General features: G+C 48.0%; 9 protein-coding genes across 9 annotated transcripts; 4 read left to right on the forward strand and 5 right to left on the reverse strand.

Moving 5' to 3' along the window:
- Nucleotides 1-100: 100 nt before the first annotated feature.
- Nucleotides 101-433, reverse strand: HO173_013433 (uncharacterized protein; the record flags this gene model as incomplete). Its single annotated transcript, XM_037315250.1, has 1 exon — nt 101-433. The coding sequence occupies one exon, from the start codon at nt 431-433 to the stop codon at nt 101-103; it is 333 nt and encodes a 110-aa protein (XP_037157852.1).
- Nucleotides 434-1643: 1210 nt separating this feature from the next.
- On the reverse strand, nt 1644-2536 carry HO173_013434 (uncharacterized protein; the record flags this gene model as incomplete). Its single annotated transcript, XM_037315251.1, has 2 exons — nt 1644-2007; nt 2046-2536. The coding sequence occupies 2 exons, from the start codon at nt 2534-2536 to the stop codon at nt 1644-1646; spliced, it is 855 nt and encodes a 284-aa protein (XP_037157853.1).
- A 222-nt stretch (nt 2537-2758) lies between these two features.
- HO173_013435 (uncharacterized protein) lies at nt 2759-3208 on the reverse strand (the record flags this gene model as incomplete). Its single annotated transcript, XM_037315252.1, has 2 exons — nt 2759-3123; nt 3190-3208. The coding sequence occupies 2 exons, from the start codon at nt 3206-3208 to the stop codon at nt 2759-2761; spliced, it is 384 nt and encodes a 127-aa protein (XP_037157854.1).
- Nucleotides 3209-3673: 465 nt separating this feature from the next.
- HO173_013436 (uncharacterized protein) lies at nt 3674-5059 on the forward strand (the record flags this gene model as incomplete). The annotated part of the gene is made up of 2 exons (XM_037315253.1): nt 3674-3693; nt 3748-5059. 2 exons carry the CDS (start codon nt 3674-3676, stop codon nt 5057-5059), a joined length of 1332 nt encoding a protein of 443 aa, XP_037157855.1.
- A 331-nt stretch (nt 5060-5390) lies between these two features.
- HO173_013437 (uncharacterized protein) lies at nt 5391-6892 on the forward strand (the record flags this gene model as incomplete). The annotated part of the gene is made up of 6 exons (XM_037315254.1): nt 5391-5442; nt 5505-5520; nt 5577-5730; nt 5813-6483; nt 6539-6652; nt 6829-6892. The coding sequence occupies 6 exons, from the start codon at nt 5391-5393 to the stop codon at nt 6890-6892; spliced, it is 1071 nt and encodes a 356-aa protein (XP_037157856.1).
- Nucleotides 6893-7156: 264 nt separating this feature from the next.
- HO173_013438 (uncharacterized protein) lies at nt 7157-9974 on the reverse strand (the record flags this gene model as incomplete). The annotated part of the gene is made up of 6 exons (XM_037315255.1): nt 7157-8068; nt 8118-8686; nt 8744-9343; nt 9402-9576; nt 9635-9761; nt 9808-9974. 6 exons carry the CDS (start codon nt 9972-9974, stop codon nt 7157-7159), a joined length of 2550 nt encoding a protein of 849 aa, XP_037157857.1.
- A 435-nt stretch (nt 9975-10409) lies between these two features.
- Nucleotides 10410-11544, forward strand: HO173_013439 (uncharacterized protein; the record flags this gene model as incomplete). Its single annotated transcript, XM_037315256.1, has 3 exons — nt 10410-10925; nt 10984-11311; nt 11429-11544. 3 exons carry the CDS (start codon nt 10410-10412, stop codon nt 11542-11544), a joined length of 960 nt encoding a protein of 319 aa, XP_037157858.1.
- A 2119-nt stretch (nt 11545-13663) lies between these two features.
- Nucleotides 13664-14315, forward strand: HO173_013440 (uncharacterized protein; the record flags this gene model as incomplete). Its single annotated transcript, XM_037315257.1, has 2 exons — nt 13664-13886; nt 14035-14315. 2 exons carry the CDS (start codon nt 13664-13666, stop codon nt 14313-14315), a joined length of 504 nt encoding a protein of 167 aa, XP_037157859.1.
- Nucleotides 14316-14924: 609 nt separating this feature from the next.
- Nucleotides 14925-15605, reverse strand: HO173_013441 (uncharacterized protein; the record flags this gene model as incomplete). Its single annotated transcript, XM_037315258.1, has 1 exon — nt 14925-15605. The coding sequence occupies one exon, from the start codon at nt 15603-15605 to the stop codon at nt 14925-14927; it is 681 nt and encodes a 226-aa protein (XP_037157860.1).
- Nucleotides 15606-17315: the final 1710 nt, after the last annotated feature.

Genomic DNA, 17315 nt, shown 5'->3' on the forward strand with positions numbered 1-17315 from the left:
CTACGAAGCTTCATTGACTTCCAACCTCTCAAACACTCTGAGCTCTCGCATACTTCTTCCCTACAGCTTCTCCGTCCCCAACACCCAGATCTACCTCCGTCTAGGCTTCGGTTACCCCCGCCACCGCCTTGACCTCATGAGCATGGGTGGTCTTATCGCCGTAATACAGCATGACATTGCCGAAACCATCGAGATTGAAGGTGAGGATGCCTTTCCCGTTCTCGACATTGACCATCGACAGAGATTGGCATATACGCTGGGCGACGGCTTTTATCTCGTCGTGCGGAGTGTCAAGGGTTCGCAAAGACTTTTCACGTGGCGGGAATTGAGCAATGTTGTTGAGGGACTGTGGTTGTTCTTGATTGTTGGGGAGAGAAATTATTGCACGGAATTTAAGTTTTGGGATGGGCCGGGGAGGTGGATGGTGGAACATTTAGGAAGTGGGGGAATTGTGTTGGATAGGAGTGGGGCGGAGGAGGTTGCAGATGAAAAGAGTTGAGCAGATTAGACATGGAGTAGGTATATTGATGACGTGCTTCCTTCTGAGAAAGATATTGGGAAGATCTTCGCTATTCGTTAGTTTCGTTACCGTAGCCATTATGTTGCAGAAGTGAAATAGACGACTCACATATCTCAGGTTTGATGAGCACCTTGAGTACATTCGTATACCTGAACATACGACCAAGGTATCTCACTGCCAGGCTGGCGGGCTTGCAAAGGCATATATCTATGCACAGAGCCAAAAGATTTGGCTAACACCCGTTGGACGTCCTTGCCAAAGACCCGTAGACGCTCTGGTAAGTATCGCCAGTGATAGCGCTTGTGATATGCATAATTTTGCTGCCGACGGGATGCTCCAAAACTCTCGGTGTGGTGAGCGGCGTTATAGGCCTCCTGCCTGGTCAATTCAAAATGGGTGTGATGTTCAGATAAGTGACCGAGGAGGATGATGGATGCTAGGTATGGTCATGCGCATTTCACATTCGCATATTCTTTTTTATATATACTCAGACGCGTACTATATGAACACCTACAGACATGATCATTGCCCATGGCAATGACAAATTGTAGAACAGGTAGCAATCCGTGATACCTTGTTGCTCGACATGTATCTTCTCCTTCAGAGTGTATTAGAAACTGGGCGATTATGTGGCTAACGATGTTTCCTAGCTATGACTTGGCACTTGGGACAGTGGGATACAACTGACAGAATGTATAATTCTTTCTGCTGTCCTATGGCTGTCATTATCAATGGTGTTGGTCTGCCCTTAAGAGGGAAGTCCTTGCGATCCTGGATTTTGCAGGTATTGTCTTACGAAATCGTCAATTGATGTCACAGCACGAGCGCCATTTTCGGTTTCTTCCCTATAAATAGAGGATTTTATCAATGCTCTACAAACTAGATGCCCACAGCTCTAGTCTACGCCCGCAAAGGCATGCTGGGCAATTCTTGGCCCACAGATCTATACAATTGCATCTTGTTTACCAGCTCTGCCACCCATGCGCTCCTTCTCTATTTCTGCTGCTCGTCGTGCTTCGACTTCCAACCCTGTCTCCACAACCGTATGATCTTTACTCAATACCCGACCCCCGATGAAGTATATAGTCACGAGTCCCACAGCAGAGAAGGCTGTTTGTAAGATCTACAAATCGCGAATTGCAATATAATACGCGTCCCGTGCTGCAGTCTTCTGATCTGCGGGTAATTTGTTGACTGTGAAAACACTAGACGCCCCTCCTCCATTGGCTAATGTGCCAGTAAGTTTATATTGCCCACGCATGACGTTTTGAAAGACTACTTCGCCAAGAATAAGTCCTATGCTAGTAGCAAGATTTCTGACGAAGCTGAATGTAGAGGTAGCTGTACCGACGTCGCTGCTCTTGACAGCGCTTTGGAAAGCGATGGTCAGTGCCTGGAAGTTTGGATCGATACCGGCACCAAGAATGATCTGAAATATAGCCACCCGGGCCCATTGTCGCGAGTGTGGTAGATCAATAAGTAGACCGCTCCCAAGGGTCATACGTGGAATCCACCGCGTACAAACCATGTATACACCCCCATCGCGGAGATAACCCAGCCTGTGAAAGCATCTACGACGAATACAGGAATGGCCATCGGTAGTAGCAAGACCCCTGAAAACAAGGCACTAGTTCCGAGTACAGATTGGAAGTATAGTGGAAGGAAGTAGAAAGTGATGGAGAGCACGAAGCCGTGGAGCAAAGCAGCAACAAGCGTGGGCGAACGTTGCCACGTGTTAATGATGCTCAGAGGGATGAAAGGGACTTGCGGAATTTTCCACTCACCGAGAATGAAGAGGATTAAAGTAGAGACTCCAAAAACGAGGAGGTAGATGACCGTTGCGGGATTCCATGGATATGACGAGCCGCCGAGGTTCATTCCGACGAGGATCATGACAGTTCTACCGACAATCGTGAGATAGTTAAGCCAGTCTATCGCTTTCAGCCCAGCTACTAGCGCTTTCAGCCCAGCTACTAGGGCTGTCTTTGGAGTCTTGAGTTTTAGAGTCCATGACATAAGCACAAGCACCACTGCAGTGCACGGAACTGCAAGAAGTCAGCAGTTAGTTATAGCATAGATAATATCACTCGCGGTTGATGTAGAAGCACCACCGCCAGCTTACTTTCTCTGAGAGTGTCCCTCCAAGTAAAGGCCTAATGGAGCAGGCAACCGCCTAAGTCATGCACAGAAAGCCACCATATTTCGACTGACCCCTCCAAATCATCAGCGTCTATTGCCTCAATCAATCATGGATATCCACAGAAGAGCATATCTCATAGAAAACAAATCCGCAATCACGATATTCGACAGATTGACCAACCCTGCCCCACCCAAACCCTGCACCGTCCGTCCCGCAATCAACATCACCATGTTAACGGCCGTGGCACTCAACGCACTACCAATGAAAAAGACGGCAATAGCAATGAGGAGCACGGTTTTACGGCCCCAAATATCGCTTACTTTGCCCCAGACAGGCGTCGAGGCCGCGTCGGCAAGAATGTAGGCGGCGCCCACCCAGATGTAGCCTGCGTTTGTGTGGAAGTGCTCGGAGATGGTGGGGAAGGCGGTGGTGACGATGGTTAGGTCTAGGGCGGCGAGGATATCTGTATACAGCTTTGCAATGTAAGGAGGGTGAAGTAGTCTCAGTATTCAGACTCTATTCATATAACCGTTGGCCTTTGCTCTCATAAATATCTCTTTAGATGAGACCTGTCGAACTATGACCCTGTACTTGTAGAGCGAGGAGAAGAGTTTAGAGTCATTGTAGCACAAGGAGTGAGGGAGAGCGGCATATAGCCCCTCTTTAATCCTCTCTCCTTGATCATTTCTGGATCGCCTGAATTAAGGCCGGCGACTTAGGTGTGGAAGTGAGTAGAAAATAATCCCCACCCCTGCTCAACTAGCTCAATCGCTAAAGCGGCCACGGCCGCGCGAGGCCGAATGAGTGGGGGTAACATCGCGTGCCAAGCTGTGCAGGTTTGTACCCCAGCCTACCTACTCGTACGGCCTAGGGGAAATGCCGCTTTACGCTTCTCTTGGCTGGTTTTGCCAAGCCCAACGTCACTTCTCGCCAAATTTTGGTGACAGATTCGAGACCACCGACAGAACATTTTGCTTATCGAAACTTCTGCGTGAGTAGCGGCAGTTTCCAACATGCCGCGAAAACGGTGGATGTGAGTCCGATATCTTATTAATGCCTTGATACTATAATGCTGACTCCAGTAAAGTGACAAAAATGCCTCCACAACATTTCAACTTGTGAACCGGCCTCAAAATGACCCGAAAATCCACGATGCTTCTTCCAGCTCCATGCTCTTCCAAGAGCTTGCTCCTTCACAGGCCCATAAGATCAAAAACCGCAATGACCTAGAAGCAGAGCTTTTCGGCCCAACCGAAAGCAGTATACTTTCAGGCGTTAGAGACAATGAAGGAGAGGCTGCAGAGCATGGGATTTTTTATGACGATACCGAATATGATTATATGCAACATATACGAGATCTCAATGCTGGAAGCGGTAATGGACAAAGTTACCTTGTCGAGGCTGCAACAAAAAAAAAGGATGGGAAAGGGAAAGGGAAAATGAGTTTGGAGGATGCACTGAGAGAGACATCTTTACAGGAAGAACGGAGCGAAAGCGTAGCCAGTCAAAGTGGAGGATCCCAGCTTTTGGATGATGAGTTGCTGCCGTCCAAGGACTTGAGGAGGAGCACATACCAGGATCAGCAGGACGTGCCAGATGCGTTGGCCGGCTTCCAGCCAGACATGGATCCCCGGTTACGGGAGGTACTGGAAGCTTTGGAAGACGAGGCGTACGTTGATGATGAGGAAGATTTCTTCGGAGAGATAGCGAAGGACGGCAGAGAAGTCAGCTTGGAGGAATTTGAGGAGGCCGGCTTCGAGGACGCAGGCGATGAAGCTGGTTGGGAGACAGATGAGACGGAGAAGCCGAGCAAAGAGTACGAGACCGGAGACATGCCTCCACCACCCGTCCCGCAAAGTACAGATACGATGATGGAGGATGGACCTGACCATGGTGATGGCGACTGGATGAAGGAATTCAGTAAATTCAAGCAAGCTGACAAAGCTGCCAAAAAGGCGCAGCTGCAAGCCTCTAATGCTGAACTGCAGTCCTCGATCATGACGGGAACCTCAATGACTGGCGGTCGACGAAAGAAAAGGAAAGGGGCAATGACTTCTAGCACTGGTTATTCAATGACAAGCTCTTCCATTTTTCGAACAGAAGGCCAGACTCTGCTCGACGCACGTTTCGACAAGATCGAAGAAGCATACGCCGAGGACGAAATGGACATGGACGATGGTGGAGCATCCATCATGACGGGGAGTTCAATGGCTTCTAGTCAAGCACCATCTCTGGTTCAGAGGTCAGATTTCGACAGCATCATGGATGACTTCCTGGGTGGGTATTCCATGAGCGGGAAGAAGAGGGTCAAGAAGGGTGGGTATCAGAGTGGCATGGAACAGCTTGATGAAGTACGAAATGGACTAGGCCCGGCAAGAGTCAAGCCGCAGAAGGCTTGAAGATGGGCTGCATAAGCTGTATCAGACTGCATTTAGGGGCGTCAATGTTGCTTCGATAGAATTTATACCCCCAGCTGCGGAAGGAATGATCAGAAAACTTATGCCATACTCGGTTTCAGGGACCGATCCCACTGCGCAGTGACTGACGAGCACATCGTTGAAGCTGAAATTCCCTGTTGACAGTAAAGGAATTGCCCTAACGCTAGTCCCAAACACATCGTCTCTACGAGTATCTCCGAGCGTTCGCGTCGAGGCGTCTTTTTTCTCAGCTGTCGCCAACAACTCTGCAACTTCCAAACAATCGCTCATTATAATCCATCAAATCGACATCATGACATCCACCCAAAAGTACGCTCTGCTCTGCCTAGAGAATCCGTTACTCGGTGAGTGCCCCCAATCCCAATCCCATGAACCGAGTCAAAGGCTGAAAGAGCTGCCTGTCCAGATATCCAAGGCCAAGGGTAAGCTCCAACACCCCGTCTCACCGCTCGGAAAAATATTAACCATATCTACCTAGCGATGAAGCGATGCTCTCCAAATACGGTCTCAAGCCCAATGACGCCATACTCGCCGAAGAAAAGCACATGGGCCTCTACGAAGACCTGCTCCAGAACCACGACGCAAAGCTCATAGCTGGCGGTGCAGCGCAGAACACTACCCGTGGTGCACAAGTACTTCTCCCTCTTTCCCTTTCCCCCCCCCATCTTCCCAACGCACACCGCACAGCGACATTGACCCCCTACGTACCCGCAGTACATCCTCCCCCCGCACTCCACCCTCTACATCGGCTGCGTCGGCTCCGACAAATACGCCACGACCCTGCGCTCCAAGAACGAAGAAGCCGGCGTCCGCTCCGAATATCTCGTCTCTCCCGACCAACCGACCGGCCGCTGCGGGGTCATCATCACCGGCCACGACCGTTCCATGTGCACGCATTTGGCTGCCGCGAACGAGTATAAGATCTCCCATCTCCAATCGCCCGAGGTCTGGAAACTGGCGCAGCAGGCGAAGGTCTACTTTGTCGGCGGATACCACTTGACCGTCTGCGTGCCCGCGATCATGGCGCTGGCGGAGGAAGCAGCCAAGGAGGATAAGGTTTTCATCATGAGCTTGTCCGCTCCCTTCATCCCGCTGTTTTTCAAGGATCAGTTGGCTGAGACGAGCAAGTATTGGGATTACATAATTGGAAATGAGACCGAAGCGAGGAGCTGGGCAGAGTCACAGGGGCATGAGACGAAAGATGTGAAAGAGATCGCGCAGTTGGTAGCGGATTTGCCGAAGGAGAACAAAGGACGTAAGAGGACAGTGATCTTTACGCAGGGGACCGAGAGTACGGTTGTGGCGGTGCAGGGGGAGAAAGAGATTAAGGAGTTTGGGATTATGGAGGTCAAGAAGGAGGATATCTGCGATACTAATGGTGCAGGGTGAGCGCTGTTGATACGTCTTTTTGGGGAGTACCATGCTGATTTAAGGAACAAGTGATGCCTTTGCTGGCGGATTTGTTGCAGGTGTCGTCGAGGGAAAATCACTCGATGAATCGATTGACATGGGACATTGGCTTGCGAGTCTGAGCATCAAGGAGCTGGGACCACAGTACGTTCATTTCCTCCTCGCAGACACAGTTCATCATCCTGTCAACCATCGCAAAGACATTAAGCGACATCGAGCAACATCAATTCAAACTCAAACTCATTATTTGTCCCCTTTGGTCCTTAATGACAACTTGGACACCTTGCGCTCTCGAGCTGACACAGTTCCTTCCTCCAAAGATATCCCTTCCCCAAGCAAAGCTATCAGCCGACGTCGAAAAACGACTTTCTCTCCTTGAATTGAGCCGAGCACAGCAGAGGCGTTCGGGTTTCAACAACTAAAAGCGCTTGAATTCTCATGGCGTACGACGGAATGACGACCACGTGATATGACCGAAATGGACTTCATCCTCCATATATCAGTGCACGGCATGCACTGGCGTAGCACATAGCATAGCACGTAGATAGACGAGAGCAGATGTTCTTGCACTATCAGTCCAGGACGCATATTTTTGATGATTTGAGACTCCGGAGTCGGAAATTGACCTTAGCGCACCAATGTTAGCTTTCAACCGGCACCTTGCCCATTTGGAGGTGTCATAACGTTAGTAGCCTTTCTACCGCTCTGATCGCTACCTCCTCCCCAAGTGCTTCCTTCAAAGACTTCCAAACTCAGAAAATTGGGCTCATCCGCTTGGAGAGGGTTATTTCCAAAAGTCGTGAAGGTCCTGGGACCCCTTGTGTAGTTCTGGACCGAAGGAAACGTGGTTTTCGGAGGAGGCTGGTTCCGGTAGAATTCGTTCGCGTGCGAACCAGGGGCGGGATCTGGCATGGTACTAGGATTGCTAGGACTCGAGTCCGCAGAGAATCCGATTGGCTGCCGCTGAAGAGGAAACCTGGTCTGCGAATTTTGTTGAGAATGACTTGGTGTCTTGCGCTTCGCGGTCGAGGGTCGAGACCCAGGCGTTCGTTCGCCTGGCTGAAGCGCAAAGGGAGAATTGGTAATACTTGGGAGTACGGGCCTAGGGGAATCGGGAACCGGGTCCTGAAGGTCGCCGAAATGCTCTCGTGCCGTGGAATCACCAATAAGGCCATAGCTAGTCTCATCGCCAACATCTCGAGCTGTTGAAGGGCCATATTCTGGGTTTGCGAAGCCATGTGAATTCTCTTTCATAGAATGGTCGATGAATCCAGAATCGTCACCATCGTCGGTCGTTTCAGAGTCAACAAGATCATCAACCATGCGCTTCGAAGCCGGATCCATATTCACGGAAATGGACGCTGCCTGAGAGGCTCCTTCACTGATCGAAATTGGTGCATGATTCTCAGGTAGCGTCGTCTCATCAACATGAGTGACTTCCTCGAGCTCGATACCCGTTGATGACAACGGCGCTTGGTAGCCTTCTTCTTCCCGCATGCCTTCTTCAACGTAGATGAATGTCGTGCTACCCTCCACATCCACAAGCTTGATCGGGACTTTCTGTTTTCCAATGAGCTTCCTCACCAGACATAGAACAGAAAGAACATACGTCATCTAAGTGCTGAATCATGCCATCGGTCAACAGGTCTCCAATTCTCCCTAGCATCTCCACATTAGGATGATGACGCTGAATGCCTCGATCATGGTACCTGGGCTTTTGAAAAACCAGATTAACCTCCTTATAGTATCTTCGCTTTGTATTCTCATTGTCTAACGGCTTAAACCCCACAGTATCTTCGTCTTCATCGAGGAGGTATTCAATTTGAGGCAACTCGGAAACAAAGAATGTTGATGTTAGAAGGGTCAAAGTGGTTGCGTAGATCTTCCACAATTCTCTAACCTGGACGTTCAATACATTGTCGCCCACCTGAGCTGCCAGGATTTCGGCGTTAGAAAGAAGCCAGGAACTGTACTGTCTCAGAGCTGGTAACACACGGCGCGTAACGGCGGTAATTTTGGCGGACCCAGAACTGGGTGCTGCGCCGTCGCTTTGGACATGTTCGCTGACGGAGCGTTCCAATTCTGGTAAAAGTACTTGGAGGAGGGCGAAAAACGTTCTTACGTTCAGGCGTTGAAGGAAGAAGAACGACCGTAATGCCTCCGCAGAACCCCCACATTCTAAGAGAGTGGCTCAGCATGTCTGAGCATAGTACAAACATGAAGCTGATAGCTTACCTTGTAGTCGTACTCCTGCAAAGAACTCGGCAGCTATGTTGATCAAAACAAATTTGCTCAAGGTACCTTCGAACGACCGTTCTTTCAAGTCGACCGCGAGCTGGCTCAGCACCTCACTCTCAAGCTCTTCATGCTCTGGAAAGTCGAGGCCTTTATAACATCGAGCATGTAGGCGCATGAACCATCCCACCAGCGCTTTTCCCGGTTCTTGGCTGTTTTTGACTGGATCAGTCATGATCAACTCCCCCTTACTCCAAGCTTCTTCAATCTTCTTGAATTCAACCTCCAGGTTGTCTTTTCCCATAGGATAGGGCTCCTCGACAGCCAATGCGCGATAGATATGATAAGTAGCCGACAAGTGATTGACGTCAACCAGTGCAATGACTGCCAGTTGGTTGTGGGAAACTCCTGACATAGGGTGTATCAGACCAGCGAGATTATAATATCCTATAGCTGGGCCCCAATTGCGATTCTTTGTTACAGACTGTGTCTCACGCCATCTCGAAAGGTCGCCCAGACGGACGAGCGTCTGATGGCAGGATACGAGGATGGAATGGGCCAAGGTGCCGGAGACCTGTGTTGGCTCATCAGCCGACAGAGCTATAAAGACACAGTCAACATGTGGGTCTCTTGTTCAGCTTTCGCCTGACAATCTTACTGCTTAGGGTCAATCTGTTAGCAACAGCATCCAGCTCTCGGAGACCACCGAATCGCGATGCTAATCTCTGTATGTAACCACGATAGAAACGCTGACCAGACTTGATGAAGTCAAGAAAGTGTTTGACGAGTTTGCGTTCTTCGACCGCTTTTCTCTTTCCCGCAGTCTCTCGGAACTACCAACGGCATAAGCGTCGAGAGCGATTGGTAACTCGCGGAAAATGAGAGACAAACGTGCTTCAGTTCCTTGCGAAATCGATTGTTGATTTTGCCATGGGCGTCCCACAGCCTATTCTCAGCACTCTTGCCGATGGCAAATTCAAAATCTTGCAATATAACGTTTTCACATGCCGTGCGGTATCTTCAACAGTCAGATGTGCCTTTCTTAGGGTGTATGAAAGATGTACTGAGCCAGGAAATGGGCAATGTTCGGAAATGTGGAGTCTTCCCTGCCCAGGTAGGTCGACAGGTCTCTCTCTGCTCGGTGGGCCAGCCTGTGCGTTTTGAGCTTCCATCTCAATAGCAAAACAGGAGACCAGAAGTACCTCCATCTCTCCTCATTTGTGTTTGCCATGGCGAACGGAGCAGCTCCGACTCTTCATCAAGACCCCACGGTAAGCCGCGCCGTTAGAGATAGTAACGCGATTCCAACGGTTGGACTGTACTCGAACAGTCCATTGAGGAAGTCGACTAGAAGGCACAATTGCAAAGACTTTGAAAGAGTCTGCTCGCTAGGAAGTCATGCGCGGGATTCATATGTGTAGGTGATGTTCGCGATTGGAGTCCTTAAGTCCATATCTTATGTCCGAGTCTTGTTTTCTTGAGGAGCCGGAAAGCCAATCTCTTGGTACTCTCATCCTCTCATGTACTTATCGTTCTCGAGCACACCGCACTACTCTTCCAACACTTGTGGAAGTCTCTTTGAGGGACTGATGTTGCATCATGAGGGATAGTATGTTGGGCAAGAAGTAACCAGAGTAACCTCCTCACCGCTAAATTCACACAAGCTATGCCTAAACGCTCACGAGAAGATTCCCCCTCGCCGACGACGACCTTTTCGCTTTCTCCAACACCAGATCCTTCGTCTCCAGCCTCAACAGATGCACCAGTGCACCCTTCAAAGTACATACAGACATCGGACGAGCGTTCTACACGAAGAGTTATGAAATGCTCCCTTCCACCCCACCATGATACGATATCATTCTCTACCTTCGAGGAATTCGAGCTCCATTACGCTAGAGAGCACGCACATCGATGTTCTGAATGCCGGAAAAACTTCCCTACAGAGCACTTCCTAGGGCTACATATTAGCGAGAATCATGATCCTTTGACCGAAGCACGGAGAGCAAAGGAAGAGAAGACGGTACGTCTGGGCAGATTATTGCTCTGGGAAAGATCTGGGAAATATCAAGTCGGTGCTGACAGCGAGCAACAGTACCAATGTTTCGTTGAAGACTGCGACAAAATTTGCTCGACTGCGCAAAAACGACGGATGCATCTCACAGATAAACATATCTTCCCCAAGGTAAGCACGGACCCTGGCGTGGCCTTTTGAGTGCTCGCTCAGTCTAACAATCGTGCAGAATTATGATTTCCAAATCGTTAATACAGGCATTGACAAGCGTAGCTCCATGCTGCGTTCCCGGCCAAGAAAGCATAGCTCTGCTGCGTCCAGAGCTTTCCACCGCGAGCAACATACTAACAGTACCGAGGCCTTTCAAGGTCACAATCCTGACTCTGCAAATACACTCGAATCTTCAGCGGCAGAGACTAGCAAAGGAAGCAGTGGAAGACTAGGTCATTCGCCTTCTCTTCCAGCGGACATCGATGAACTCGTGTCGACGATGTCCGCCCTTAAATTTGTGCCCCCTAGTGTTCATTTTGGACGAGGAGGGCGGCGAGGTGGCTTGAGTAGGTCATGATAAGGGCGTGTGCTGTCTGCCGAACCAGTTTCGTGCGAGGTTAGATGTTGTAAACCAAGCCAAGCCAGACCAAACGCCTTACTAACGTCCCAAAACCTGGGCTCAGTCCCCGATGTGTACGCCCCTATCTGCTCTTCCCATGTGCATACGGCCTGTTTGAATGATGAAAACCCCCAAGAGCTGCAAATCATTATGAGCCCAGAGTGTGGTTCCTTCTGTTGAAAGTAGGATATCAGACATGTTAGAAAGAATGATTGTAACTGAAAGACTGATTATTGATTCATGGAATGTACGGATATTTATATACATAAAACAGGTGGCTGGTGGCTGGCAATTACCAGCCCTGGTAATACGCGACATGTATGCGAGGGGCTGGTATTGTAACACCTTCCTCGCAGATAACCCCAATTATCTTCACCTTGGATCGCGCATGAACGGTGAAAAATGGTTTTCTAAGAGGTGACCATTTCTCCCTTCCAGTCATCTCTGAATGCGTAACCGCATGTTTATAATTTGAGGCGTAGGGACTATGCAAGGTAGCTCTGCGGAGTGAGCGACGCCGAGTCTCGGAGGCTGCTATACAGGCTGTTGAAAGCGTATCGATAGTTGTCAAAGCAACAACATTTCGATCTCCAACTGCCATCACCCTCAGAATTAGTGCCGATGAGGACTGTCCTTACCAGCGTGGAAAGGCGGCTGCGGCTTAGCGTAGAGCTGGCTACTGGTTGCCGCCATTGAAAAAGCTCGAGGCGATTGTGGAAGCAAACACGCTTCCGAGATCTGTATATAAAGTTGTTGGCAAATACCTCTGAGCTAAGATCTGACCTTTTCTACTCATGCTTGCAAGGTTTATATGCCTCCGTCCCTAAGCAAAAATCGATATCCATTTATATGCATGACCACGACCCTCACACGTTGCCGCTTGTTCCCGGGTTGGCAAGAGAGTGATGTTGGGGGGGGAGAGGGTGAAGAGGTATTGGCGATGGAGAAAGTAGAGGAATCAGGAAGGGAAAGACACGGCAGAGGATGAAAATAATTAAACATATATCGAAATACTTTGAACAACGAGGGACAAAGGTGGGCAAAGCCCAGAGGAAGACGTATCCGTATTCCTTTCTCTAACCACCTGCCCGCAAATTGCAAGATATCCAGGGTACATACCCAACTCCAGGTCTCGTGCTCGTTCCGATGCTCTCACCGAGCTCACGTGAGAATAGTGGTTGGGGCTGTTGGTAATCTTATCCAATGGTGCTTGATTTCATGTCTGGATATGTCAATCTTGAGCATTTGGCTCACAAATGAGCCGGTGCCGATTCACGGCTATTGAGCTGACAAGGGTAAACCAGAGCGCGGCGCCATGGAGTCCCTCACCAAAAGCGAGGTACATGTCGAAACGCCGAATTTCTAGAGAATAAGAAGCCGATGCATCATTGACGTTGTGTCCGAAGGTGCAATGAGAATCATGAACGACTCCTAATTCAACTCAAATTGAGCCTTCCCCTCGGTCTCTGTTGCACTTTTTGTTCGCTGTCGCATTGTCATGCATATGCATATGCAGGGGGAACCGTAATTGCTCGGTTGCTCCAACGATAACGCCCCAAGCGGTAGATCAAGGCCGCGCTACTGCACCTACGACTTGGTGCGTGTTGGTGGTTCTGGGCCTTGAGAGACTCGATTGATTAATAAAGTAGATTGAAGAATGTTTTTGAATCTGTCTATGGCCGCTGATCTGCAGCTGTCCCGCTCTTAATTTGCCCAACCTTCGCGCCGCCACCGAGGGTGAAGGCCCGCATAGTGTGCCTGAATGTGTGTGTGTAGTTCCTACGCCAGAGGGGCGGCCCTGAAGGAAAAGGCGAAGAATGGGTTTTGTTATGTTAGCGTGGCCTGCCTTGACAAGGCCGCCATCAATGGAGGGCGAGCCATTCCTGCCTGCGAGAGACATCGCAAGATGTGGCTGCAGCGGACGGCGTTGCGCCTTGAGATCCCGGCTCCGCGTCGTCCACGGCATGGTTGCGGGATCCGTAGAAGCAACCCGAATGAAATGACAGCATGTTTGTCCATGGTTTCCGTCCCTTCTGCTGTTGTTAGTCTGATTCGCAAGACCGAGCCGGTAAACATACGAGGCGGGGATTTCTACATTGATTTCGAATTCGTGTCACTAAAGTAGGAGGTTTTCGAGAAGACGATTTACTAATTCAGAGATTTCCCTGTCGAAATCGCAGTTCGCCGCCTGGTTTGACAGGTTGTTATTGACACCCCCATCAAGTACGACAAATCAATCCCGGAACTTTAGGCTGCTATTCCTCGTACTGGATCTACGGCCAATTTCTCTTGTGCCGTCATGAGGAAGGTCTATGGGCAAGAAAAAGAGACATTCGGAAAGACACGGGACGAACTCAGGCATCTGTTGCACGACGCTGACATGGAAACAGACAGCTATGTGGTGGAATGGTCCAACAGTGGGATAGACTACAGTTTCTTGAAGATGATCATGCAACAACACACTCCTTCAAACTCCATTCTACTTATCCATTTCTGGAGGCCCGTCCTCCCTGGATTCTTAAGTATGAGACTGAACTACTTCTATGCTTTTCTCTATCCGGATTCCAGCATCCAAGAGCACGCTCACCAGGCGAATTTGATAGCCTGATGCTCGTTGGGCAATGAGGGTTTTCATTGACCTTGCTCATCGGGCTGACCCTAGAGCTGAAGAATTTGGTAAGGGCGAGCTACGGATCGATGAACAGATATCCCGGCTACAAAAGCAACTGGTGATGGAGTACGACAAGGACGAAGAATCCGATGATGGTCAAAGTGTGAAAGACGTCGACTCACTCGAGACTCAGATTGCTCACGTAGAGGCGATGGAAGCAATGACTGGTGGAGAGAAAAAATTCGCTGATCTCTTTCTTAAATCTTTCGGTACACTACCGTCTGTCGACTCAATCTCTGGTCCCACGAACAGCACCAGTGTCGGGGAACGAGGTTCTTAAGTCGAATCGGAAAGCTTGAGGACTTTCACGGTCACGGTCACGGTACGCGTGACCCGTGATTCATCGAGTGCACGTATGACGGTCAGGCACGGCAATGTTGTTGGCAGACCAACCACCACTTGTTATTTGGTTTAGGGCCTCTCTTCCCTCCTCATAGCCATCTTGGAAGCATCGAAGCTAGGGCCAAAGACTTCGACTGGCCTTACTGACCCCTGCGGTAACAAGGCGGAATTTGATATCCAAAGTGAGAGATGTGTTCGCAGAAACGCCCTAGAGCAACCGCCCATGTAGAACATACATGATTTACATTACTATAGGTTCATTCTTCGAGGTCTCCGGTGGTTGTAAATCAGAGCCAAGGCAAGGCCGCCTATTATCATCTCATTTGAAGGTGTGGTTATGTCCTGCGAAATGAAATGTCGCAGGCAGGCTGAAGGAAGATGAGACAGGGCTGAAGCGTATTACCGCAACCTCCAGCGTAGATTGGGAGCGTAGCTATCGAGTGGAATAAGCCTCATGTATTGAATGGCAATGATCCCCCCCTCGCATGAAAACCCTCTCCTCCGACAATTCTCCGCTGTGCAGCTGCCGCCTTGTCAGGTTAACGAATTAAGTGCTTGCTAGTCGTTCCTCAATCACTGCGACAATCTCGTGCCAATCGCACATGGCTCCCTGGCCAACGTCACCACATGCCAACTGCTTTACCTGTGGCGATAATATTTCAAACCAGTCCCATTCCTCGGCCAGTATCGCTAATTGCTTTGCCGTGATGGGATTTAGCCACATCATCTGGTTCATCGCCGGCGCCGCAATAATTGCACGCTTTACGTCCCAAGCGCGGATTACGGTGGTCAGGAGGTCGTCGCAGAGACCCCCTGTGACCTTTGCCAAAAGATTCGCGGACATGGGGACGATCGCGAGGAGGTGAGCCCAACGGCGGAGCTCGATATGTAATATCTTCGAATGCCTCGTCCACGGGTCGATCCACTCGTCTTCGTCGAGATACACGGCATCCACGTGGGGGAGCAAGGCCAGGGAAGGAACGGTGGGCTGCTCGGGAGACTGACCGGCAAGAAATTTCGTCGCCGCTTTGGTGACGATGACTCGAATCGAGAGATTCGGGTGGGTTTCAAACGAGGATATGATCAGGGGCAGTTTGATGGTGGCAACAGAGCCACTTGCGGCTAAAAGCAGGTGCTTTTTGCCATCATGGATTGCGTCCGAAACGACAGCTGCTGGATCTCGATACGTCCCTTGAACGCCTGCGTCGTGGCTGGTTGCCATGGTCATCTCGACTCTTCAGACAGGATGTGACCTCGGGAACCCGTATTTTAGCGCGGTCAAGTCTCTCAATCTTCTTTATTACCTCTTTTAATTACTGTAGCTATTATTGTTACTCGGATCAAGTGGCATATCAGAACCCCTACGGCGGTGCGGAAATACGAGCTGCCTAGCGTATGCTACCCGCACACAAGAAAATGGAAGGGATAGAGATTTGAAGAAGAGGAGTTCTGGTGGGTAGGAGGTGTTTTTATTCTATGAAGCAGGAAGGCTGCTGCAGGATATATCCCACCAGGCCAAGCCGCTATGCTACATATGGACTAGCTGTAAAAGCCTGCAAGGAAGCCACGCCCATAACTGATAGCTGTCCAATTTCTACAACTTCAGCAATGCTACAATAATGGCCCCAATCACCCTCCATCTTGTATGAACTCATGCCCTAAAAGGCCCCTCGCTGGTGGGAGTGGTCAATTTCATCTCACGCCAAATACCGGCGTACAAGTGAAATAATCGAATGATGTGAAACACTTCGGGCATAGAAGCACTTCTCCACTTTGGTCAAATAATAATAGGGAGTTTCAGACCACTTTTTTTTTTGCTGTGGAATAGTGGAATATTCAGACTTTCAGCTATAGAAGAATAGAATTATCTAGATTAGTCTAAATACCCCCACTATTAAATAAGCTTCTTTAATAAATTTATAATAGATTCGCTTAGTTATTATCTAAGAAAATCGTATAATCTTTCTTATATCTAATTCTTTTTACTCTAAATTTTTATATAACTATATCTTATTTATCGATAAAGAAAGTATATAGACGTAAGCTATTTAATCTCTTTCTTATTAGTTATATAAGACGCGGTTTTAGATATTATATAATAAGAAGATAGCGAGTAATTTATAAAGTATTTATAAAGTAGCGTTATATAAAGCCGCGACTCTTTATATCTAAATTAAATTAGACGAGTTATATTCTTTCTTAATATAACGACGCTCGATAGCGAGTCTTTACTTATATAAATTCTAAGAGTTTTTAGTATATTCTTTAACTTATCTCTTATAATCCTATATTTTATAATAACTTCTCTTATTAATAAGCTTTAATTAAGATATAACTTAAGATTATATTATAAAAGCTAGAATATAATAAAAGTATAAATAGTTATCGTCTCTTAGTTAGTTAATAAAGCGTCTTAAAGAGATATATAAATAATTATATAAGACGAGTTATAATAGCTCTATTTTAGCTATAAGAATAGTATATTTAATAGCTCTCTAAGATAGAGCGATAATATAAGAATATAATAAATAATAATAGAAAAGACTTTCTCGAAGTAATAGAAAAGGCGGATAGAATAGATATCGTGCTATTATATAAATCTAAAGACGTATTTAATAATAAAAATTTCTTTAATAAAAAGAAGAGATATATTATCGATCTTTACGATATATATAACTCGTCGAAGAGATTTATCTATATACTTATTAACTTTTTAAATATTACTTATAATATAAGAGTATAAGATTATACTCGACTATATTAGAATTTAAAAGCTTACTTCTTAGCGAAATAGTATATATTTATTAATAATATATACTCTAGTATAGAGTACTTAGTTTCGCTATATAAAGCTTTATATACGAGATAAAGAAGAATTTAAATATTTAATAGACGACTTTTTAGTATAAGAATCGATATCGAATATATATTCGATATT

Source organism: Letharia columbiana, assembly GCF_014066305.1.
Source record: "Letharia columbiana isolate WasteWater2 chromosome Unknown xpSc0000156_s0, whole genome shotgun sequence".
Classification (NCBI taxonomy): Eukaryota; Fungi; Ascomycota; class Lecanoromycetes; order Lecanorales; family Parmeliaceae; genus Letharia; species Letharia columbiana.